At 42.2% G+C, this 27,030-nt stretch overlaps 1 protein-coding gene and 1 non-coding gene across 2 annotated transcripts; both read left to right on the top strand.

The window, feature by feature from the left end:
* Window positions 1-243: 243 nt before the first annotated feature.
* Window positions 244-25,373, top strand: LOC130291013 (NTPase KAP family P-loop domain-containing protein 1-like). Its single transcript, XM_056539331.1, has 5 exons — window positions 244-675; window positions 15,032-15,088; window positions 17,567-17,698; window positions 19,147-20,918; window positions 23,759-25,373. Exons 2-5 carry the CDS (start codon window positions 15,076-15,078, stop codon window positions 24,068-24,070), a joined length of 2,229 nt encoding a protein of 742 aa, XP_056395306.1. The 5' UTR covers window positions 244-675; window positions 15,032-15,075; the 3' UTR covers window positions 24,071-25,373.
* LOC130292085 (U2 spliceosomal RNA) lies at window positions 9,116-9,301 on the top strand. Its single transcript, XR_008848078.1, has one exon. It is a non-coding gene; the product is annotated as a U2 spliceosomal RNA (small nuclear RNA).
* Window positions 25,374-27,030: the final 1,657 nt, after the last annotated feature.

The following is a 27,030-nucleotide window of genomic DNA, read 5'->3' as shown; positions in this document are numbered from 1 at the left end:
GAGAAAAAAATACCAGAATACCCCTTTAAAGGGGTACTCCGCTGCTCAGTGTTCGGAACAAACTGTTCTGAAAGCTGGAGTCGGCAACGGGAGCTTATGACATCATGGCCCAGCCCCTCATTATGTCACGCCCTGCCCCCTCAATGCAAGTCTATGGGAGGGGGTGTGACAGCTGTCACGCCCCCTCCCATAGACTTGCATTGAGGGGGCGGGATGTGATGTCACGAGCTCTCGGCGCCGGCGGAGTACCCCTTTAACAATATTAAAAAAAGAGTGTTTTAATTGTTTTGTTCCAACCCCTGTAGGTAATATATATAAATGGATATTGGGTTATTTCACATGCTACAATACACGGTAAGGTGTTGTATAGACAACATTTCACGGGGTAAAATGTTTGTGCTGCAGAGTTTGCGGTAGAGCCACCAAATATTTGTGGTTAAATCCTTGATGGAAAAAGTTGCTTTCTATTTGCACACTGGAATATATATTATAGTATCACTCAGACGTTGCCCACTTATCATGTAACTTGCAAGTTTAAAGTCCAAGCCAGGCCCATGTTGACTTACAGCTCTCAGGTGTAAGCCGTATCTATTAGACCATAATGCCATTCCAAACAGGCGTGGAGTCAGATTCCCATACTCTGAAACAGAGAAATACATAAGAAGACTCTATCTGGTGAGTAAACGCTCTTTACATTAGATTGTGTAGACTGTATACATATGTAGGTTCTATATATACGGTAGGGTGTTGGTAGACTCCGAAGATACCGGGCACCATAGAGTACTAGCGGACGTAACGTGAGAACTAGACTCAACTGATTGACCTGGAGCACCAAGCAACAAGGGACCTGAAGGACAAGACCATCTATATAGAGCATGTCCCCTGGTACCACTGCTTGTGCTAAAGTGTATACCGCCACATACAATGGTTATCCTCCTTATATTCTACAAAGCCGGGACGTATTTACACAATGGCCAGCAGGGTAATATCTGTGGGTGAACATCATAGTCATCTCCCCTCATAACATTTACAATGGCAGCCAGTGTTTGTGCTCGCCGATTTATTAAAGTTTCCAACACTTTTCTGTTCCAGGGAGCAAACTAGTAAGTCATCCCTCCATCTTTCCATTCATTTATCTATTCCTAGTGGCAGACAATATAGCATTGTGAGAGTCACAATCACAGCCCTTCTCTCCATCAAGAGACAGCACTTCTGAGGTGTCCTTGATATATACATACAATACATATGGAGGTGACATTGACAGAAGAAATATATGGAGAGATAGATGATAGATAGATAGATAGATAGATAGATAGATAGATATGAGATAGACAGATAGATAGATACGGTAGATATGAGATAGATAGATAGATAGATAGATAGATATGAGATAGATAGATAGATATGAGATAGATAGATATTAGATATATATGAAATAGATAGATAGATACATACAGTAGATATGAGATAGATATGAGAGATAGATAGATAGATAGATAGATATGGGAGAGATAGATAGATAGATATGAGATAGATAGATAGATGGATATGAGATAGATAGATAGATAGATATTAGATATATATGAAATAGATAGATAGATACATACAGTAGATATGAGATAGATATGATAGATATTAGATAGATAGATAGATGGATATGAGATAGATCGATCTTCCCTAGGAGAGCTTCCCTGTACCGACTCCCCTGCAAAAGTGTTTGGCATTCTCCACTTTAAATTTTTTTTTTGTATTAATATTCAGTCCCACTTTTGATGAGAAAATGCCAGTTTCAATTGTGCAAAATTCTCAGAAGCCACCATTTGTGGCGAAACGCGTGGAGCAAGCTGCTCCCCTGACTCCGGGTGAATCTGTTCTCATGTCCTATTCCTTATTCTAAATAGTCACTATTTTTTGCAGCCAGAACTTACTTATTCATTAGGTCTCTCCTTTCCCTCCCCCCCCCCTTTTTTTTTTCTGGGGTCCTCATTTATTATTTCCCTGTGGGTTATTGGGATGTAGCCTGTTAGACATTATTATTTTTCTGGACACATTGTTTGGGTCATAATTGTATAGACACTTTTTGTTCACTTATATTGCCTTGACATATGGCCACAGGTTTATAGAATAGGTATACTAGGCACTTTATACAGGCACTTGATGGTTACAATTGTTGCTGCTACATTTTAGCTCTGGCATGCTTTTATGATTGCATCTATATGTATATTCATTGATTCACCTTGTCTTGCTTATTTTGCATGAGTCAGGGGTTAGAGACAGGATGATATTCCTAGGCTCTATATATTTCTGTACATGTTTTTAAGTGGTTTTAATATTGTTTTTGTACTCCCTTTGTTGTACCATTCCTTAATAAAGTGTAATTTTTCTTGATTAATTTTATATGGTTGGTGTGCACTCACTTAGGTTGTCAGCCTTTCTTTCTTTTTTTGTAGCTAATAGAAGTAGAGCACCAATGTAACTGAGCAATGCTATGCAATTGCAAAGCATTGTTCAGTATTAGCAATGTAGTGATTGCTTATAATAGTCCCCTATGTGGGTTTTGAAAGTGTAAATAGAATAATAATAAAAATAAAAAAAAATAAAAAAGCCCCTCCCCTAATAAAAATTCAAACCAATTATCTCTCATAATCCACTTATATTGCTATTAATGATTCATATCAATATTCGCACTTTGCACTTTATTGTTGGATATTTTTCCCCTAATGATGTGCACATATGATTTCTATATATACCTGCACTATGGTTGTCACAATCACACCCTATCGGTCCAGCTAAGACGCTAGAAAGAGTGTGATGGTGCAAGAGTTAAGGCCACCAGACCTCTGGGTATCCACTACTAGTCCCAGCAAGTTAAAAATTAACCCTTAGATAAACGTGTTTCACCCGAGCTTCCTTCAGAAAGGTGAGCTCAAATATTTAGAGATCAAAGACCAGAGCTGATTGATTAAACATTTAATCTGATAAAAGGTATCACAGTGCTGACTATATAAAAATCCAAAACAAATTACATACAGGTACAAAAATATATAAAAGAGTTTTGCAAGACAAGTTCAGAAAACAAAAGATGAAGTTCTTACAGCATGATGATATAGCAGTCCTTGTCAGTGAGAGTCCAGCTCTTGTCAGCTTTTGGCACAGCCTTGAACACACTGAGTCTAGCATTGTTAAATATTATATATCTGCCTTTTTGGAGGGAGACTCCATTCCCCCCTCCCCATCTCTGTTCCTGGCCCTCTTATCTGGTTGATTATATGATGGGACCAGAGTGCCCCTTACATCCAGTTGCTTCAAAAGAGCCTCTGACTTCAAAGGAGATACAATCAAACAGCCAGACCCCCAATAAAATGCAATACACAAAAGGATACACCGTCTGAATGACCTCTCACCCATGTCTTGGATAATCCATCACACACAGTTATAATTTATAATACACATATAAGATTTTAATAATCAGGCCTTGGCCCTGACAATGGTCAATTTACCTTATTCTTGAGAGAGACTACTTTTTGCAGTTAAAATGTTGTATGTTTTGGATGTATTGGTGGAATAAAGCTACTCATTGGGGGGAATTTATGATTTGCTATACCTCGGTTTTTTTGTTTAGTTTTTTTGCTGTTCTTTGGCACAGTGATTTTTGGCACCAAAGTTTTGCAACTTTTTATTTAGAAGGTTTTAAAAAATAAAAAAATAAAAAAGAACATATTTAGGCGTAATTTCAGTTAATATCAAACACAAGTCAGGAATTTAGGGTGTGTAACTTTTCCGTTTCATGTATCTTTTGGTGCAAATTTGGCGCTAACTGAGGAATCTACACCAGACCTGACTTGGAAGAAGACCATACAAAGCACCATACAAAGTGGAGTAATGAAGTAAGAAATGTGATCAGCACCAGATTTACCACATGCTCGGCACCATATAATAGATTTGGTGCAGGTAAACAGTTTCCACCATACAAATTAATGGGGTATAAAGACATGCACCTACACCACTCTTTATTACTTCCGCCCCTCTGTGTGATTTCTCCATTGCTATGTCATATGTTAGATACTGAGCCCACAGCTCGTAGCTCTGTATACATGTGCATGAATCCTGAGTCCTAGCTCTGCCTTCCTATTATATGCAGACTTACTGTTGGAGCTATGTGGTTATTATTGTTCTAGTATTTACTGAATTCCTGAGTATTTCCTAGGAGGCATATAGCTACTCTCAGTATTTAAAGGGGTGGAAAACTATTTTTTTTTCCAACTGGTGCTAGAAAGTTAAACAGATTTGTAAATGACTTCTTTTCAAAAATGTTAACCCTTCCAGTAGTTATCAGCTGCTGTATGCTCCAGAGGAAGTTGAGTTGTTCTTTTCTGTCTGACCGCAGTGCTCTCTGCTGACACCTCTGTCTGTATCAGGAACTGTCCAGAGCAGGAGAGGTTTGCTATGGGGATTTGCTCCTACTCTGGACAGTTCCTGACATGGACAGAGGTGTCAGCAGAGAGCACTGTGGTCAGACAGAAAAGAACTACACAACTTCTTCTGGAGCATACAGCAGCTGATAAGTGCTGGAAGGATGAAGATTTTTTTTAATAGAAGGAATTTACAAATCTGTATAACTTTCTGAAGCCAGTTGATATGAATTTTTTTTTCCACCAGAGTACCCCTTAACCCCTTAAGGACCCTTGACGTACGCGTACGTCATGACACCCTGGTACTTAAGGACCCATGACATACTCGTACGTCATGGAGAATTTCAGCCCCTGCCGCGTGGGATCGGACCGGGATGCCTGCTGAAATCGTTCAGCAGGCATCCCGTGCAAACGCCCAGGGGGGTCATTAGACCCCCCATGTTGGTGATCGCGGCAAATCGCAAGTGAATTCACACTTGCGCTTTGCGTGATTCCGGGTCATTACGGGTCTATAGTGACCCGGTGACTCGGAATATAAGGGGGATCGCGGTTGTTTAAGTCACCCACGATCCCCCTGTAGGCATAGGAGTGAGGTGGCAGAGGTACCACCCCTCCTATCCCTGCTATTGGTGGTCTAGACGCAACCACCAATAGCAGATCGGGGGCGGGGGGGAGGGGGGTTAACTTTCGTTTTCCCCATCCTGCCCACCCACAATAGGCGGGGCAGAGCGGGGAACGAAAGGAGACCGGCGCCGAAGATCCACTTACCGATCCGGGCGGACGACGGAGGCTGCAGGCGACGGAGATCGGTGGTCGGCGATGACGTGCGGCTGGATCGGACGGAAGCCGGTGAGTTGCCTAGCAACATCTGGAGGGTACAGTTTGAGACCATTATACAGTGGTCTCTAACTGTAGCCCTCCAGATGTTGCAAAACTACAACTTCCAGCATGCCCAGGCAGCTGTCTGGGCATGCTGGGAGTTGTAGTTTTGCAACAGCTGGAGGGCTACAGTTTGAGACCACTATATAGTGGTCCCTAAACTGTAGCCCTCCAGATCTTGCAAAACTACAACTCCTAGCATGCCCAAACAACTTTTTTCTGTCTGGGCATACTGGAATTTGTAGTTTTGCAACAGCTGGAGGACCACAGTTTGGAGATCACTTTGCAGTGTTCTCTAAAACTGAGGCCCTCCAGATGTTGCAAAACTGCAAATCCCAGCATGCACAGACAGCAAACAACTGTCTCGGCATGCTGGGAGTTGTAGTTGCGTACCTCCAGCTATTGCATAACTACATCTCCCAGCATGTCCTTCAGCGATCAGTGCATGCTGGGAGTTGTAGTTTTGCAACAGCTGGAGGCAAACTGGTTGGAAAATACTGAGTTAAGTAACAGAACCTAACTGAAGGTTTTCCAACCAGTGTGTCTCCAGCTGTTGCAAAAGTACAACTCCCAGCATGCACGGTCTGTCAGTACATGCTGGGAGTTGTAGTTTTGAAACAGCTGGAGGTTTGCTCCCCCATGTGAACGTACAGGGTACATTCACACAGGCAGGTTTACAGTAAGTTTCCTGCTTCAAGTTTGGGCTGCGGCAAATTTTTCGCCGCAGCGCAAACTCCTAGCGGGAACCTCACCCTAACACGCCAGTGCGAATGTACCCTAAAAACACTACACTAACACATAATAAAGGGTAAAACACTACATATACACCCCCTTATACTGTCCCCCCAATAAAAAGGAAAAACGTATTGTATGGCAGTGTTTCCAAAACAGAGCCTCCAGCTGTTGCAAAACAACAACTCCCAGCATTTCCGGACAGCCACTGACTGTCCAGCCATGCTGGGAATTTAGCAACAGCTGGAGACACCCTGTTCGGGAATCACTGGCATAGAATACCCCTATGTTCACCCCTATGCAATCCCTAATTTAGTCCTCAAATGCGCATGGAGCTCTCTCACTTCGGAGCCCTGTTATATTTCAAGGAAACAGTTTAGGGCCACATATGGGGGAGAAATTGCACTACAAATTTTGGGGGGCTTTTTCTCCTTTTACCCCTTATGAAAAGGAAAAGTTGGGGGCTACACCAGCTTTTTAGTGTAAAAAAATGAAACATTTTACACTAACATGCTGGTGTTGCCCCATAATTTTTATTTTCAAAAGCGTTAAAAGGAAAAAAAGACCCCCAAAATTTGTAACGCAATTTCTACTGAGTACGGAAATACCCCATATGTGGGCGTAAAATGCTCTGCGGGCGCACAACAGGACCCAGGAGTGAGAGCGCACCATGTACATTTGAGGCCTAAATTGGTGATTTGCACAGGGGTGGCCGATTTTACAGCGGTTCTGACATAAACGCAAAAAAATAAATACCGATATGTGACCCCATTTTGGAAACTACACCCCTCACGTAATGTAATAAGGGGTGTAGTGAGCATTTACGCCCCACAGGTGTCTGACAGATTTTTGGAACAGTGGTCCGTGAAAAGGAAAAACTAGCATTTTAGTGGAAAAAAAAATAATTTACACATCCAACTTTCACAAAAAGTCGTCAAACACCTGTGGGGTGTTAAGGCTCACTGGACCCCTTGTTACGTGCCTTGAGGGGTGTAGTTTCCAAAATAGTATGCCATGTGGTTTTTTTTTTTGCTGTCCTGGAACCATAGTGGCTTCCTAAATGGGACATGCCCCCCAAAAACCATTTCAGCAAATTTTGCTTTTCAAAAGCTAAATGTGACTCCTTCTATTCTGAGCATTGTAGTTTGCCCGCAAAGCATTTTACATCCTAACATGGGGTATTTCCATACCCAGAAGAGATGGGGTTACAAATTTTGGGGGTCATTTTGTCTTATTATCCCTTGTAAACATTTTAAATTTGAGGGAAAACTAGCATTTTAGTGGAAAAAAAAATCATTTTCACGTCCAACTTTAACGAAAAGTCGTCAAACAGCTGTGGGGTGTTAAGGCTCACTGGACCCCTTGTTACGTGCCTTGAGGGGTGTACTTTCCGAAATAGTATGCCATAGGGTTGTTTTTTTTTTTTTTGCTGTTCTGGCACCATAGGGGCTTCCGAAATGTGACATGCCCCCCAAAAAGCATTTCAGAAAAACTCACTCTCCAAAATCCCACTGTCGCTCCTTCCCTTCTGAGCCCTCTATTGCGCCCGCCGAACACTTGACATACACATATGAGATATTTTCTTACTTGAGAGAAATTGGGTTACACATTTTAGGAAGATTTCTCTCCTTTTACCCCTTGTAAAAAATTCAATAACTGGGTCTAAAAGAACATGCCAGTGTAAAAAATTAAAAAATTTTATTTTCTCCTTCAATTTGCTGCTATTCCTGTGAAACACCTAAAGGGTTAACAAACCTTTTGAATGTCATTTTGAATACTTTGAGGGGTGCAGTTTTTATAATGGGGTCATTTGTGGGGTATTTCTAATAAGAAGGGACTTCAAATCCACTTCAAAACAGAACTGGTCCCTGAAAAACTTTGATTTTGAAAATTTTGTGAAAAATTGGAAAATTGCTGCTGAACTTTGAAGCCCTCTGATGTCTTCTAAAAGTAAAAACATGTCAACTTTATGATGGAAACATAAAGTAGACATATTGTATATGTGAATCAATATATAATTTATTTGGGATATTCATTTTCCTTATAAGCAGAGAGCTTCAAAGTAAAAAAAAATGCGAAATTTTAAATTTTTTCATAATTTTTCACCAAGAAATTATGCAAGTATCGACAAAATTTTACCACTAACGTAAAGTAGAATATGTCACGAAAAAACAATCTCGGGAATCAGAATGAAAGGTAAAAGCATCCCAGAGTTATTAATGTTTAAATTGACAGTGGTCAGATGTGCAAAAAATGGCGGTGTCCTACAGCGAAAATTGGCTGGGCCCTTAAGGGGTTAAAACCCAAAGAGCTCAATGACAATTTGTCACTCAATATTGCTCATATTGATGCTTGACACAGATTGTGATGACATTCGAAACATTGTATTTGGTTACTTTTTCTTCACCTTGATATTGGACTATTGTGAGATGTCTGCATTGTCCTATGTTATATATTAGATATTGAACCCACAGGCCCCCCCTCCCCCCCCCCCTCTCATATTGTTATGACAGCTTAAAAAACATTGTCACGGGACCATCCTTTTATGCTGATATATTAGAGATGTACTTTAAAGTATGTACACGCGTAGTGGAGTTTTTCGTTCTTGTGAATTTTTCTGCAGATTTGACCCTATACCAGTGGTGTCCAAACTGTGGCCCTCCAGATGTTGCAAAACTACAACTCCCAGCATGCCCGGACAGCCGTTGGCTGTCCGGGCATGCTGGGAGTTGTAGTTTTTTAACATCTGGAGGGCCACAGTTTGGACATCCCTGCCCTATACAATGCGAAATGGGTGAAATTCACTGTCAAAATCTGTAATGTTGTTGCAATAAAATCAGCACGCCACAAAGTTACATTAAATACATACACCGTATTTTAACTATATGTTAATTGAGTTTTGAAAACTCAATTCAAATGTACTAGGCCTCTTTTACATCTGTATTAGAGGTTCAACAAGAGGACAATCAGACACCGACAGATCCCATTGACTTTAATGTGGTCCGTCTGGTGTGGGTTTATTTTGCTGGGTCGGACCAGACCAAAACCTTCTGCTTTGCAGCCCTTTATTGTCCGCTCAGGTCCCGCTTATTATCGCTTCTCGGCCTTTTGGCTAAGATCAAGTGTAGTATCTGTTCTTATCAGTTTACGCCGGTGACCCGAAGCGCCGGTATTGAGCTGGTGGGGATGGGTGCTGCATGGTAGGACGCAGGTGTACCAGGGCGTTCAAGGGCAGGTTCTGAGGAATCAGCTCGATGGCTGCCCCGATGTGACCTGTTCCCTCTGGGTCTCGCCATGAGGTAGAGGGGTGTAGAGCCGAGGTACTTCTGTGCCTTGGGGAGTGGTGACCCTGAGGTGCCGAAACTCACTGGGTGTTATAACTCACTGAGTGAACGCACAGGCACCATTACTCTTCACCTTTGGCACTCACCCTTGGTATCCCGGCCTTCTGGCTAGGATCCGGGAAATTTTTATAGATCCGGCCGGATGACCGGGCAGTATATCTGCACTGATCCACTTATTTATTTTTTGTGTTTTGCCACTGTGCCACTTTTACGTGTTGTTTTGTACACAGGATTGGCAGGATGCGGTAGCCCTTCTGGGTGTCCCTCCTGGTGGTCTAGGGGAGGTGTGTGTGTGGCCATTAGGTTCCTCACCTCCCTGCAACCCCTGGGCATCTTGGCTTTGGTCAAGATGCCACCAGTATACAGCTCCTCGGCTGATACTATGGCTAACGCCTAGGTTGAAGCCATGAACATTTTCGGCCCCTTAGTAGCTTCGGCGAAAAGGGATGAAAACCGCCTCCTCTGTGCACGTTTTTTTAGTGTGACACGTTTGCACTTTTTCTTGCACTTTGGGTGATAGAGAGCACTTTCCTCTGCTCTTAATAATAATTAAAAAAAAGGTCCCGCTTATTAAACAGATTTTGACATGGCGCTCCAACTCAGGTGTGAACATAGCCTAATACTACAAATTGTACGTTGAACTCGCCATTTGAACTCTGGTCGAAACCATGCTGCCAAGTGTTCACCAATGGCAGAGTGATGTTCTCAGATTATCGGCCATTAGTGAAGGTATGGTGACGAGGGAACGCCATCTTAGGTTTGCGATAAGCAATTTTTATTTTGGTCCTTTATAGCTTGTAATATGTCTATGTTTATACTTTTTCTGAAAAATTGGCCACATACTACATGATATAACCTATGCTATGCCTTGAGGTTCGGAATTCCACTTGCTTTTCAGTTTGTTTCTACACGCCCCAAGAATCAAATTAGCTTAGTAAATGACACAACTACTAGTTTCTCTTCTGTTATCAAAAGCTAAAACAAAACAGCACCGATATCAAACACCTCCATTGTATTCTTATCACGTCACTAGATATCAGGTGACCAGTCAGGGCAGGACAAATGTCACCAAATGAACAGTCGCTGTGGAGCCATTGCCTGGTGTAGAGCATTCTGATGCCATAAGTCAGGTAATGAATGGGCATTATTATTATTATTATTATTATTTTAATTCTATATCACTAACATATTCTGCAGCACTGTGCAAAGATGATAACTTTTTTGGAGTATGGGGAAAAAATCACAGTACTCAAAAAAAAAAAAACGACCAAACACTGGGAGAACATACAAGCTACATGCTGATGTTGCCCTTAGTTTTAACCACTGAGCCACCATATACAGTACATAAGACTATAGCTTCATGTCTTTACTGTAAATAGTATCACAAGACGCTCGTAGGTCTGTATACATGTGCTTGAAACCTGAGTCCTAGCTTTGCCTTCCTAATATATGCGGACTTACTGTTAAAGCTATGTGGTTATTATTGTTCCAGTATTTCCTGAACCTCCTGTGTGGTGAGAGATATATAAGAGTGAACAGGAGGTAAGTTCCTAGGAGGCATATAGCTACTCTTAGGCTGGGTTCACGCTGAGGAATCTCTGGGCGGAATTTCTGCCAGAGATCGAGCCAGAGGCACTAGGACCGCACGGACTGCATTGTTGTCCCCATAGATGTCATTGAATTTCTGAGCAGATCTCCCAAAAGATCCACCCAGAAAAGCATTGCCATCTATGGGGACAGCAATGTAGTCCGCACGGACCTACTGCCGCTGGCTCGATCTCTGGTAGAAATTCTGCCCAGAAATTCTGTAGTGTGAACCCAGCCTTAAATGGGCACTGTCAGATACGAAAACTTTTGATATGTTGTAAAGCATGTATAACCAATAGGTTTTGCAATTGCTTTCATTTGAAAATTTTCAGTATTTCATATTGAAAAAGCCAGTCATACCACTGCGCTATACCACTTTAATTTAAGGCGGAATTCTGCAAGCGGAAATTCTGCCGTGTGAATAGTCCCTTAGGCTAGGTTCACACTGCAGAATTTCTGCCGGAGATCGAGCCAGCGGCAGTAGGACCGAGCAGACTGCACTGCTGCCCCCATAGACTGCAATGCATTTCTGGGTGGATCTTTTGGGAGATCTGCTCAGAAATGCATTGCCATCTATAGGGATGGCAATGTAGTCCGCGCGGTCCTAGTGCCGCCAGCTCGATCTCCGGCAGAAATTCCACAGTGTGAACCTAGCCTTAGTGTGCAAACCCAAAGATCTCAATGACAATTGGTTACTCATAGTGTTTGAATCAGTAGGTCTAATTTTGGGAAAAAAAACCTTTGTAATTCTTGCTCCACAATAAATGTTTTGAGGGGGGAGGAGGGTCAGAAGTATAAGCCTAGATTACTAGAATTACAAGATTTACTTTACTTGTGATTTGGTCTGGGTTTGCTGCCTCCGGTTGCTGTCACCACCTCCAGCCTCAACGTGTTGGTTTCTTGTGGGTTACACAGGTCTTTGATATGGGCCAAAAAAATTTGATCAGGTATATGAAGAAGAGGAGTCCCTCTGGATAAGCTATAATCGTATGGTGGTCTCCTGGTGCCTCCTGAGAGATACAGTCGATCATGCCAAGGTTTTCTCCATTAGTCCATTATTTGAGGTTTTCTGGAGACCCAACAACCTCATCAATGGCATTGTAACCCTTCCCAGACTGGTACATTTCAATGACTTGGGCATCTGTTTTTGAATTTCTATAGAACATGGCATTGTGTGCTTCTTTATGAGACTTTATATCTGCTTTACTTTACAGGAGAGTTCCTATGTTACATTTTTGCATTTTTGTTTTGTCCTCCTCGAGTTCTAAGAGCTCAAAAAACAACAAAAAACACACCCTTTTTTAAAGGTTTTACAAAGTAAGTATGTTTAAAGGGGTACTCCACTGGAAAACATTTTTTTTAATTAACTGGCGCCAGAAAGTTAAACAGATTTTTTAATTATCCAATAGATAATAGAAGCAAGGAAATAACGCAGCACTCACCATGCAATCTTCAATCACCGTCTTCTTTATTCAATGGCGATACATGGACAGGTACAGCAAGGGAGAGGGGATCTGGCGTGCTGGGGGATGTGGGTGGCTACTCTACTCCCTAGCCTGGCACTGGTGCCGATGCATCTGCACTAATATAGATTTTTAAATTACTTCTATTAAAAAATCTTAATCCTTCCAGTATTTATCAGCTGCTGTATGCTGTTTTCTTTTTGAATTTCCTTTCTGTCTCACCACAGAGCTCTCTGCTGACACCTCTGCCCATGTCAGGAACTGTCCAGAGCAGGAGAGGTTTACTATGGGGATTTGCTCCTACTCTGGACAGTTCCTGGAATGGAAAGAGGTTTCAGCAGAGAGCACTGTGGTCAGACAGAAAGGAAATTCAAAATAACTTACTCTGTAGTATAAAGCTGCTTATAAGTACTGGAAGTATTAAGATTTTTTAAATAAAAGTTATTTACAAATATGTTTAACTTTCTGGCACCAGTTGATTTAAAAATAAATGTTTGCCAGTGGAGTACCCCTTTAAAATTGCCCTATTCTGACTCCCTATTACTTTCTAATTTTTCTGTATGAGGGCTAATTTTTTGTGTTCTGATTTGTAGTTTTTATCGGTGTCATTTTTGTTTTGATGGAACTTTTTGATCGCTTTTTATTTTTATTTTTTCTGACATGTGATGTGGTAGTTTTAGTTTTTTTACGTTTACACCATTCACTGTGCAGGATAGGAAACATTATATTTTAATAGATCAGACAGTTATGCACACTGCAATACCAAATTTGTAGTGTGGGAAAAGGGGGTGATTTATATTTTTATTGGGGTTGTGGTTTTTATATATTTTTTTATATTTATTTTACACTTTTTAAAGGATAACTCCAGGATGTACAACTTATCCCCTATCCTAAGGACAGAGGATAAGTGTTAGATCACGGGGGTCCGACCGCTGGGGACCTCCTCGATCTCCCGAACAGAGCCCCGGCTCCCTGCATGAAACAAGGGTTTTTGACCACAGCACAAAGCTGCGGCCGACACGCCCGCTCCATGCAGTTCTATGGCAGAGCCGGAGATTGCCGAAAGCAGCGCTCCGGCTCTCCCATAGAGTTGCATGGAGGGAGCGTGTTGGCCGCTGCTTCTGGCGGTGGTAGAAAATGCCCATTCCATGCAAGGAGCCAGGGCTCCGTTCGGGAGATCGCTGGGGGCCCAAGCGGTTGGACCCCCTGCGATCTAACACTTATCCCCTATCCTTAGGATAGGGGATAAGTTGTACATCCCAGAGGTATCCTTTAAGCCCACATAGGGGACTATCAATAGCAATCATTAGATTGCTATGTACTGTTCAGTACTATGTCATCTCATATCTCCACAAGAAACAAGGCCATTTGCACTTATTGGACCCCCGCGATTGCACAGCTTCCAGTTTTTATATAGATGCCATGATCGGCATTGATCGCAGCATCTATTGGGTTAATGGTGGACATGAGTGTGATAGCTGATGTCCACCATTACCGGTGAGGCCCTGGCTGCTGATAGCTGATGTGCTCACTTCATAGTCGTGCTATAAATGTATGGCGAGGTGCACGAAGTTACACATGGGGTGTGTCCTCAAGGGGTTTATAGATTTTAGTTTTAATTAAAATCAACCATCAAGCATAGTTAAAAGGGTACTCCGCCCTTAGACATCTTATCCCCTATCCAAAGGATAGGGGATAAAATTCTGATCGCGGGGGTCCCATTGCTGGTGACTCCTGCGATCTCGGCTGCGGCACTTTGCTCCGTGGCAGATGACTGCCAATGCGGGGCGGAGACTAATAGCAGTTGTAAGGTTATGTGTGAATGAGTCAATAATGAAAACTGATACCACGGCACAGGCGCTGGTATCGTGTGGCGCTCGGAGGCTACGCCGGCAGTTTCACATGTAAGTGTGTGCTTCTTCCTGGCGGAAGAAGCATGCACTTACCTGCGAAACTGCTGGCGTAGCCTCCGAGCGCCACACGATACCAGCGCCTGTGCCGTGACTCGGCTACCTGACACCGGACATCCAGACGCAACAGTCTCAGCTCTGCGGTGAGTGCACCTACGTTTTCTTTGGTTGTTGTATTTGATGCTCAATATCTGTGTACGTGCACCCCGCAGGAGATTCTTATCGAAGGCCGCCAAGGACCTTGCTGTACACATCATTAGGTGATGTAGTTCTCCATGTGTGCTCTCCCCACATTTCTATCTTGGAATTCGGTAGATTTGTAAATCACTTCTATTAAAAAATCTTAATCCTTTCAGTACTCACGAGCTGCTGAAGTTGAGTTGTTCATTTCTGCCTAAGGGCTCTCTGATGACACGTGTCTCGGAAACTGTCCAGAGTAGAAGCAAATCCCCATAGCAAACCTCTCCTACTCTGTGCAGTTCCCGAGAGATGTCAGCAGAGAGCACTGTTGTCAGACAGAAAAGAACAACTCAACTTCAGCAGCTGATAATTATTGGAAAGATTAAGACTTTTTAATAGAAGTAATGTACAAATCTGTTTAAGTTTCTGGAGCCAGTTGATATATAAAAAAAAAAAAAAGTATTTTTCCTGGAATATCCCTTTAACTAACATTCATAGGTATATTCTCTCTATTCTCTCCACAGGGATAAGGAACTCTGGAGAAGTCGTTCATTGTCAAAGTGATGCCATGGTGTGTCCCGGTAAGGAGATGCTTGTTTCCTTTAATACTATTTTTCTTCAGTAGTTCTCCTCCTATTGTAATTCAGATTTTTGCCAAACACCAAGAGCCCCCCCCCTCCCTGCCCTCTGCGCCAATACTTTCCGACCTGTTTCAACATAGTCCTGTATGTGTAAATATTCTACAGAAATTAGACAAATGTTATCTTATCTGCGCTGTATTGCCCCTCGCCTTATCTTCACTTCATGTCATCATTAGACATTGTAAACAGGCACGGCCGGTACAAAAGAGCCGGTACACACGGCCGGTACAAAAGAGCACACACCTAGTTTTCCAGTTTTTCAGCAGATTACATCTAATTTTTCGTGGTCCCAGAAGCAGGACACCATGTGATTAGAGAATTGTTGGGAGCCCGAATAACAAAAAGGGATTGTCCATAGTGAAAAACAACCTTAAAGGGGTACTCCGCTGCTCAGCGTTTGTAACAAATTGTCCTGAACGCTGGAGGTGGCGCCGGGAGCTCGTGACGTCATAGCCCCGCCCCTCATGATGTCACGCTCCATCCCCTCAATGTAAGTCTATGGGAGGGGGCGTGACAGACGTCACGCCCCCTCCCATAGACTTGCATTGAGGGCCCAGGGCGTGACATCATGAGGGGGTGGGGCTATGATGTCACGAGCTCCCGGCACCGGCTCCAGCATTCGGAACAGTTTGTTCCAAACACTGAGCAGCGGAGTACCCCTTTAAAGTGGAACCTGGTGGAAGCAAGTGGAAAACAAATGTTTCCAAATCAACGGGTGCCAGAAAATTAAACAGATTTGTCAATTACTTCTATTAAATTTTTTTAATCCTTCCAGTACTTATCAGCTGATGGATACTGCAGAGGAAATTGTATAGTTTTTTTTTCAGTCTCACCACAGTGCTCTCTGCTGACACCTCTGTCCGTGTCAGGAACTGTCCAGATTAGAAGCAAATCCCCATAGCAAACCTCTCCTGCTCTGGACAGTTCCTGACAGTTTAGAAGAGGTTTGCTATGGGGATTTGCTTCTAAACTGGGCATTTCCCGAGACACGTGTCATCAGAGAGCACTTTGACAGAAAAGAACAACGTTAAAGGGGTATTCCAGGAAAAAAAACTTTTTATATATATATCAACTGGTTCCAGAAAGTTAAACAGATTTGTAAATTACTTCTATAAAAAAATCTTAATCCTTTCAGTACTTATGCGCTTCTGAAGTTAAGGTTGTTCTTTTCTGTCAACGTGCTCTCTGATTAAAGTCTCCCGCAGCTGGGACCCCCGCGATCTCCGAGGCTCCGTGCAGACGATCCTGCGATCGTGCAGGGCACCAGCCCCTCCCTAGGGGATACGTTTTTTTAATAACATTGAGCATGAGACTGCTCCATTAAAGGAGTAGTATTAAAAATACTAAGGATGTTTTCTAAAATGATGCCATAAACGTATGGTAGATGTTAATTTTCAGCTAAGTTGTGCATTTTGGCAATCTGAAAAAAGAAAAAAAAAATATATTTTTAAAAACACTAATTTTTACAAATTCTCTCTTTGTTTTATTTTTTTTAAAAGACAGAACATAAGGACCAAAACTATTAGTAATATAGGATGCAATGTGTCATCTGGAATTATTTGGTTTACTAAAAGTATTCTTAAGTTTTTGCCATATAGAAAATATATTTTACATAATTAGACTAATCTTGTGTGATATGAGTGAAATCTTTACCAACCCCTGGTTTGTTTAACCAAAGATTTGTATCTCTAGTTAAATAGTAGCATTACATGACAGGTACTTAAATTAATGGCTGACCATTTATGGCATGTATGATCTTGTGTAACCAGCCTATTTTGGTTCATGAAGGGTAGTGCCCTATAGCAAGCCTCCATAGTACACTAATGCCCTAATATCATACTAGGCAAATCTCCAGCAATGTCTGAGAGACTGATGAAAAAAAGGGACTCCTGGAAGTGCTGCCGCCCTTATTTAAATAATGCATGGATGTACAAAATATGGAACATCACCATTATCCTGCATTTAAAAAAAGTACAAGGACATTATATTATACAATTATAGGGAAACCATATGTTTTATGCTTTTGTATAAAGATTTAGAAAAGTGTAAAAATTCTTAAAGAGGTACTCCACAGCCCGAGCGTTCAGAACATTTTGTTCCGAACGCTGGGTGCGGGCTGCGGGGGTCGTGACATCATGGCCACGCCTCCTCAATGCAAGTCTATAGGAGGGGGCGTGGCAGTAGCCACGCCCCCTCCCATAGACTTGCATTGAGGGGGTGTGGCATGATGTCACGAGGGGGGGGGGGGGTCCATGCTGTCTTGACCCCAGCAACCTGCACCCAGCATTCGGAACAAAACATTCTCTTTAATGAACAATAAATTCCCAAACCAAATTATACTGTGAGGCCACGTCCTCATAACCACATCCACTTTTCACACTTTTTTTGTATAGACTCTTTCTTGTTCCCTTCCTTAAGGTTTTGAGACGAAAGATGACATCTACTGCTACTCTCTGGCGAAGGCTTTGTATTATGTTGTCTCTCCTGTGACAGTCGGGTTTTATGCACCATGGGGTAGACGCAAAGATTACCTTCTTAACAAGGTGGAATGTGAGTATATGGCTTTCGTAGTACAGCTGTGTGTTATTGGTTAGCTTTTGTTTAACAAGGTAGAGTAGCTAGGAAAAACCCCACTCAGCATATAGAAATGACACAGACCTTACGCTCCAAAAAGATCCTATTGTGGGATTTTAAAGTTGCTGCATTTTACTTGATATGTGAATATACTACATTTGTCTCACTGGAGCCTTGGTGTGTTGCTTTCCATTCTTTAATTGCATTTGGCAGTACACTATATAGCACCTTATATATGAAACACTCCCATGTGCTTTCATATCCATGTAATAGCAGATGGTGGGTGTTGGGGGTGTTAGTGATTGGGAACTCTATTGCAGTGGCCAGTGGTCGCACAATGTTGCAGCACCATCATGTGGCCATTGGTCGCCGCATACAGTCGTGGTATTTGTCAGGAAATAAAACTTTACACTGAGGTGGAGTGTCGGGGGAGCAAGGAAAGGTAATACCATTCCGGATCCCTGGATAACCCCTTTAAAGGGATTGTTCAGCCAAAACTTACTTATCCCCTATCCATAGGATAGGGAATAAGTAGCTGATTGTGGGGGTTCCGAATGATGCCCCCCCCCACCCCACTCCCCGTCATCTCCAGAACGGGACGCCGGCTCTTAGTGAGGAGCATGTGTGGTAGATGGCACGTGCTCTATTCATTTCTATGGGAGCGGCAAAAAGACCCAAGTACAGCACTCGGGCTCCTCACTGAGAGACGTGATCCTGTTCCAAAGATCGTGGGAGTCCCAGCGGTCTGACCCCCCGCGATCAGCTACTTATCCCCTATCCTGTTTGGCTGGACGAACCCTTTAAGTTGTTATCATGTAGATTAATGTATTAAGTGTATGAAAGGGAACCTGTCATGTCGAAAATGCAGTCAAATCTCATAATATCATTTTATAGAGCAGGAGGAGCTGAGAAGATGTATGTACTTGAAAGTTTTGTGCGGAAAGGTCCAGGATAACTTTCTTCACGAAGACAAGTGGGTGGTCCTCAACAATGATTAACATATATCTTTAGGCACACTTATACACAGATGTCAGTCACAGATTAGCACCACCCACATGACTACTTATCTCAGAATGAGCAGATATTTAATAAATAAATAAATCACTATTTAGTACCATTGAATGGGGCTAATATTGTTTCTTTATAATTAACAACCCCTTCAGAAGGCTTGTCCATTCATTCCAGGGACAATGTTGCCCCCATTCTTTGGATTAGTCAGCTGCCCAACAGTCGGTAACCTACAATCAGCTTTTTATCCCCTATCCTGTGGATAGGGGTTAACTGCTTCGGGTGGGAATACCCCTTTACGCAGGCACAACTGGTGATGGATTTTACATTTTATATTACATCTTACAAATTAGAGTAAATATTAAATGTCACATAGTCATAGAGGTATAGAATAAAATTGTACCCTATGGTTGCAGCATACCTCTGTCTCGAAGGAAGGAAGAAGGACCAAGAAGAAGAGGGGAGGACTAAACAGAGGACAAGACAGACCAAAGGAAAAGATCTTATCAAACTAATATTTCTCATGATATTTCATCATCCAGTGATCACAGAAAACCACAAGCAGAGAAAAAATATACGTTATTGCTTCATCCGCTTTAGTGCATGGGAATTTACTGGCAGTGACCAACTTTGGGCAGGTCTGGTTACCACACTCTGTGATGGTGTAGAAAATTGCTTTGGATTGGTACCTATTAGCGTCTATCGAGCAGTGGGCAGAAAAACTAAAATTATAGATGCTCCACTCAAACAGGAATGGGTCAATAAGAAATTCCTATGTATCCCACTTTGGGTTGCTACATTGTTAGTGATCATCATTGGAATCACTGTGGGTGCTTTGATCCTGATATTTGGCTTTCCATTTGGTGACCCCACAGGAGATATGTTGGCTGCCGCTGAAGGTGTTGGGGCAACCGTAGTTGGCATATCTGCCGCAGGAGCACTCAGAGTAGCTATTGTAGTTATCAGAAATGCTATTGTCACTCAGAAAGGTAAAGTCGAACAAAAAATGAATCGAACAGATATGAGCTCCCAGTTAGGTTTCATGAGTGATGTGAAAAGGGAGGTTAAGATCATAACCCGTTACCTTCAACTCATGGAAGTCTTCCAAAGGCAAAAAATAAGAGTTGTCCTTGAAATCACCAACTTGGACAAATGCATGCCAGACAAAGTGGTAGGGGTTCTAAATGCCATGAATATCCTCCTCTCTGATCCAAATGCCCCATTTATTTCCATTTTGGCAGTGGATCCACAAATCATCATAGATTGTGTTGAAAGCTCTTTGCTCTTGAAAGGTATGGCCAACAATGGCTATCAATTCTTAAACCGCATTATAACATTGCCTTTTTGCATCCCAAGAATGGACTGTGCAACTAAATCATCCATATTAAGAAATATTATTGAAGGCAAAGGTGAGCTAGTTAAAGATATGGAAGAAGATGAAACATTAGATATTGCCATTCCAAATGAAAAAGACCAACTTTTACGTCAACGAATTACCCCTAACTTGAATATAAATGATATTCCTTTGGAAGTAAGAAGCTCAATTGACTTTCAGGAATCCAACAGCTGTTTCTTAGAAAAAGGACCGAAGACGAAGGCCCTGATCAATGAAGCATTTGAACATCTTTTTGATGAGAGTATGAAAGACTATATCACTGACAATGTTGTTCATATCAGAAGAGTGGTAAATACTATTACCATAACCATCAGGTTGATGATCAGAGAAGTACCAAGAAGCCAAATACAACCTCGCAAAGTTACAGAATGGGTGCTGCTTGCTACCCAGTGGCCATGTCGCCTCACCTGGATAATGCAGTGCATTGAGGATGAGCAACAGAGAAGATTCCTCAATGAACATGAAAACAACAGTGAATATTCTTTATACAGCAGAACTCTCCTTTGGGATGTTTTTGAGAAGTCTTTGGAGGAGATGGATGCTATAAAGAAAAACCTTGAACATCTGTTGGAGTTGGATGGAGATCCAGAGATTTTTCACAAACTATTATGTGACAACTTTACAGTGAAAGATGCCAACTTTTTCCTGCCATTTACTGTTAATTTAGATGCTTCTGTAAAAAGGCAAATGGAACTTCTAAGAGGCAGTAATAACATGTGGGAAGCGAAGAAGAGCAACCGACTGACCATGTTGTCTTTGCTGAACATGACCGTGCCAGACGTGTGCAAAGAAGTAAGTTTGACCTATTGTATGATATTTACTCTTTTACGTACAGTGGGGCAAAAAAAAGTATTTAGTCAGCCACCAATTGTGCACGTTCTCCCACTTAAAAAGATGAGAGAGGCTGTAATTTTCATCATAGATATACCTCAACTATGAGAGACATAATGAGAAAAAAAACATCCATAAAATCACATTGTCTGATTTTTAAAGAATGTATTTGCAAATTATGGTGGAAAATAAGTATTTGATCAATAACAAAAGTTAATCTCAATACTTTGTTATATACCCTTTGTTGGCATGGCAATGACAGAGGTCAAACATTTTCTGTAAGTCTTCATAAGGTTTTCACACACTGTTGCTGGTATTTTGGCCCATTCCTCCATTCCTAGAGCAGTGATGTTTTGGGGCTGTCACTGAGCAACATGGACTTTCAACTCCCTCCAAAGTTTTTCTATGGGGTTCAGATCTGAATATTGGCTTGGCCCCTCTAGGACCTTGAAATGCTTCTTACGAAGCCACTCCTTCATTGCCCGGGTGGTGTGTTTGGGATCATTGTTATGCTGAAAGACCCAGCCACATTTCATCTTCAATGCCTTTGCTGATAGAAGGAGGTTTTCACTCAAAATCTCACGATACATGGCCCATTCATTCTTTCCTTTACACGGATCAGACGTCCTGGTCCTTTTGCTGAAAAACAGCCCCAAAGCATGATGTTTCCACCCCCATGCATCACAGTAGGTGGATGCCACTCAGCATTCTTTCTCCTCCAAACATGACGAGTTGAGTTTTTACCAAAAAGTTCTACTTTGGTTTCATCTGACCATATGACATTCTCCAAATACTCTTCTGGATCATCCATATGCTCTCTAGCAAACTTCAGACGGGCCCGGACATGTACTGGCTTAAGCAGGGGGATACAACTGGCACTGCATGATTTGAATCCCTGGCGGCGTAGTGTGTTACTGATGGTAGCCTTTGTTACTTTGGTCCCAGCTCTCTGCAGGTCATTCAATAGGTCCCCCCATGTGGTTCTGGGATTTTTGCTCACCGTTCTTGTGATTATTTTGACCCACGGGGTGAGATCTTGCGTGGAGCCTCAGATCGAGGGAGATGATCAGTGGTCTTGTATGTCTTCCATTTTCTAATAATTGTTCCCACAGTTGATTTCTTCACACCAAGCTGCTTGCCTATTTCATATTCAGTCTTCACAGCCTGGTGCAGGTCTACAATTTTGTTTCTGGTGTCCTTTGACAGCTAATGTGCCATTAATACAGGTAACGAGTGGAGGACAGAGGAAACTCTTAATGAAGAAATCTTGCTTGTTTGTAGGTGACCAAACACTTATTTTCCACTATAATTTGCAAATAAATTCTTTAAAAATCAGACAATGTGATTTTATGGATTTTTTTTTCATTATGTCTCTCATAGTTGAGGTATACCTATGATGAAAATAAAGGCCTCTCATCTTGGGCTGAACTTGCACAATTGGTGGCTGACTAAATACTTTTTTGCCCCACTGTAAGTGTTGTTTCTATTAGTTACTACTACAGCAAAAGAGAAGTCCCAAATTTCTTTTGAGAATGATGCTACCCTGTATATCTCACTCCTGAACTGGGGATGTTGCCCATAGGGACATCATGCCTGTTGTATGGGGTTTGTGTGCCCCTAAGTTTTATTTGTATTATTTTATTGTCATTTCTGTTTTTGTTCCTATATTCACATTGGTTCTTTATCTTATGCATACTTTCTTTTCAAAGCTGTTTTGCGGCTTTTTTCAATATTTTAATCCCTCCAGTTTCTCTAACACTAGTAGCGCTGCTATGGCCAATGCAATGAAATGTGAAGGGGGCTCTGCTCCCCGAATAAATGTATCAAGTTACTCAATCATCCTTAATGCATCCATACAGACATCTTAATAAAAAGACCCATGAAGCCCAATATGATTTCTGTCAAATGCCAAAGTTATGGGTTGGTCATATTTTTGGCTCGCTGGCATGGGGGGGGCAAAGCAGGAGATAAAACGTTGATTTACAAATCTTTCTCTTTCAATTTGTTGTCACATGATACAGATTCAGAAGGGGGATGAACTCACCTCCAGTTGGAGCACAATGGGAAAAAATTAAGTGTTTACAATGTTTATACCTGTATTGGAGATAACGCAGTGGTTTTTGTTTTAGCAATATAGCCACATTCAGGATGATGTCATAACCTGGAAAAGTTGTTGGGGGTGACCTTGACATTGTCCTAGCTATGCTCTGGGACAATAACTCCTATGCATAGGGCCAGGGATAAGGTTCTACCAGGCTATTTGGAGCTGACAGGTTTGTGTCACTCCTGGTGGTTACTCTATCCAGAGAGCCAAGAATTCACCCATTTCTCTTGTGCTCAGGGATTGCATATTATTGTCTGCTTTGCCTGCTGGCCTGTAGTAGGTTGCAGTCGGTGAGCGTAGGAGACATGGTTAGTTCCAACCATGCACTAGTATTACTTGAACTCCAGCTCTAATGCCTGAGGGGTTCAGACTTTATTTGGAGGTCCCCCTACTTTTTGGCTAAAGATGAATCATTGCTGGACCTGCTCAAGGGGTGTTGAAGGGAGTTCATGTATGAGAACGCTTTTCCCCTGCCCGATTGTGTGCTTTATTGGAAAACAGGGAAAGTGGTGTTACAGGGTTGACTCATAGCTTACCTATCTAATCACAAAGTATGTTATTGCTTCCCACAACTCCATTACCCTGTACTAGATATGGCGTCTGAAATAATATATTATTCACATAACTGTTACGTTTCATCCCTTATAAGCATTACGAGTCCAGTGTACTATCTGAACCTATATTTTCTTCTTTTTAGATGCACAAACTAGGATTTGAGGAAGAGAGCCTCCGAAAGTACAAGAAAAAAATAAAAGAGCACAACTTGAATGGAAGAGCACTTGTCTATAGTGATAATAATGCGATAAAAGAGGTGCTGGATATGGCCCTTGGAGACTGGACACTTTTCAGTGTGTATTTCTTAGGGGTTCTGCCCCCATCTTCTTCTGCCCCTGCCACTGCTCCAGCTATTACCAAGCAAGAAGCACTAAAAGTTGGTGCTGGATCCAAAGAGAATATCATAAAACAAAGCATGTTATCTTTGTACTTATCAAATGAGAATATCTCATAAAGCTAAGTAGGAAGGAAGCTTCTTCAGTTGTGTCCAAACATTTCACATGTTCAAAGAATTCTCTCTCTATGGTCTTCTAAGTTCTGTCATTGGGACCAAAGCGGTACAAGTTTTTATACAGTATGTATGGACACTGAACTACAACCATATTGCACCCGTGTGATATTCCTGACTGTCCATGTAAATATCATAAACAAGTAAATGTATAGATGGTTTTAAAAAAGGTCATTAGTGGTCTGTTTGCAGGAATTTGGGAGCCCCGAGCAAAATGGACATGGAGCCCCCCCCCCCCTTGATGTTCACGCACACCACGCTCTAGGGCCGGCGTCACAACATAGTAACGCCGGCCCTTGAATTCTGGGAGCGCAACGTGAGCGAATGTCTATACGAGGCCTCCACATTAGGTGCAGCAGAGTTCCCCCCACATTAGGTTGGCAGTGTTCCCCACACATTAGGCTGGCAGTGTTCCCCCACATTAGGTGCAGCATAGTTCTCCCCATATTAGGTAGGAAGTGTTCCCCACAGACATACAGCCTCCAGCCATATACAGTGTATGGCTGGAGGCTGTATGCCTGTGTACTGCCCCACTTCAGTGCTCCGACCACCGCTCCTCCGGTCCGGCCATAGCATTAGCTCCCAGGACCGGAGAAGCGGTGGTCAGAACACCGAAGATGACATTCCGCTGGTCACTTACCAAAGCTGGCCAGCACACATCTTCCTCCTGCTCCTCGATGCTCCGGTCTTCTGCGTCTCCGTTGCTATGGGCGCACGCACGGGAAGACAGTGACATCCCGGCGTACACTATCTCCCGGCAGCCCCTGCGTTTTTAAGCTTAACGCGGGGCCACAGAGAGTTAACAGGGGCATCCCTGTGTCCCAAAAACCTCTTTCGGGACACAGGAATGTCCTTAATAGTGATGCAGGGAATTGCCCCGTTGCTACAGGATGGGCAAGCACCGGCTCTGCTCGGGGCCCTGGGCCAGCTCGGGGCCCCAAGCAATTGCTTGGTTTGCCTGTCCTGTAGCGACGGGTCTGTGTTAGAAACATAAATTTACTCTAAAAAAAATTCTACCCAAAATAAAAAATGGCCAGAGTAGTAAATCCTAAGTAATAGTAACCAAAATTGATCAATTATGTTTCCGTTTTATACAGATTTGCAGTTTTATGTTTTGCTGTAGAGTCCATTTTTGAAAACATTAAATGGGCACTGTCATGAAAACAAAAAATTGATATGTTGTAGTACTTAAGTTTTTTTTAGAGTTGCGGGCTGCGTGGCGGGGAGCGGTATGTGCTCCGGTGTTCACCTATACAGTATGCCTCCAGTTGTTTCCCCACTACAACTCCCAGCATGCCCTGACAGCCAATAGATGTCAGGGCAAGCTTGGAGTTGCAGTGGGGAAACAGCTGGAGGCACCCTGTATAGGTGAACTACGGGCGGAAGTGTCGGCCCCAGCAGGCATCAGTGACGTGGTGCCTGCTGGGGAAGTCTGCCTGGTAGTGAGCACACTACCAGGCAGACAAAAAAAGCATTTTTAATATTAAAAAAAAAATAAAGGCAGGGAGGGGGATAGGGATAGATGGGTAATAGGCAGGGACAAAAAAAAAAGTGATGGTGGGAGCTACCCTTTAAATGAGAACGAAATTGCAGCCATATTGTTTATTTTTTTTTATGTGCTCCTCAGAAACTAATAATTCATTTTAAAAAGTGTACCTGTCATAAAATGCGTACTCTCCAAAGGATAGGGGATAAGATGACTGATCGCGGGGGTCCTGCCGCTGAGGACCCCTGCAATCTCTCATGCAGCACCCCCTATCATTAGCCTCACGTAGCAAAGATCCCTCCATATCTGATGACTCACGATCACGGGGCAGGAGTATCGTGACATCACGCCCTGCCCCCTCAATGCAAGTCAATGGGAGGGGGCGTGGCGGCTCACTCCTGTCTGATAGTACTAAGAACATTTGTGCTGACCCTCCTGTCTTACACATTGAATTCAATGGGTAGGAAAAACAGCAACAGAAAATCTGCAGCAAAATACAAGCACACATAGGAGACATGTAGGAGACACGTACCTTAAATCAAATTCAACTGGTATAGCCAACATGACAGAAATTGTCACTTTTGCAAAAATAGCCTCAACTCTATAAAATGGTGGATAACTTTAGCTACTGTATTAACTTCTGATATACTAATATGAACCCAGCATTAGGTTACTTGATAAATGGGCACTGTCAGATTCAAAAACTTTTTAGAAGTTGTATATCTTGACAAAACATTAACCTAATATACTTCATAAGAAAAATGTTATAAAAAAAGTTTGCAGTCACTCTTACTATGGTTGGCAAACTTATTCTGAAAAGATGTACTGCTTAATCTGTAGAGATAAACAAATAAAATGTTTTATAAAACTTTATAAAAAAAAGTTATAAAAAAGTTTTCCACAGGAGTACCCCTTTAAAGTTCTGTCTACGATGTAGTTTTTTTTTTTTTTTTTTTGTATAGCCAACGTGACAGAAATTGTTACTTTTGCAAAAATAGCCTCAACTCTATAAAATGGTGGATAACTTTAGCTACTGTATTAACTTCTGATATACTAATAAGAACCCAGCATTAGATTACTTGATAAATGGGCACTGTCAGATTCAAAAACTTTTTATATGTTGTATATCTTGACAAAACATTAACCTTATATACTTCATAAGAAAATGTTATTTCCTTTTTACAGAAATCATGGCTTATAAAATCATGGCTTTGTCCAAGTAAGTGAGGGTGGGCTGGCACTCCTCTGTGCTCTCTCCTGTCTGATAGTACTCCTCTGTGCTCTCTCCTGTCTGATAGTACTCCTCTGTGCTCTCTCCTGTCTGATAGCACTCCTCTGGGCTCTCTCCTGTCTGATAGTGCTCCTCTGTGCTCTCTCCTGTCTGATAGGACTCCTCTGGGCTCTCTCCTGTCTGATAGTA

This window comes from Hyla sarda, chromosome 9 (assembly GCF_029499605.1).
Source record: "Hyla sarda isolate aHylSar1 chromosome 9, aHylSar1.hap1, whole genome shotgun sequence".
NCBI classification, from domain to species: Eukaryota; Metazoa; Chordata; class Amphibia; order Anura; family Hylidae; genus Hyla; species Hyla sarda.
This window is presented reverse-complemented; position numbering and strand designations above follow the sequence as displayed.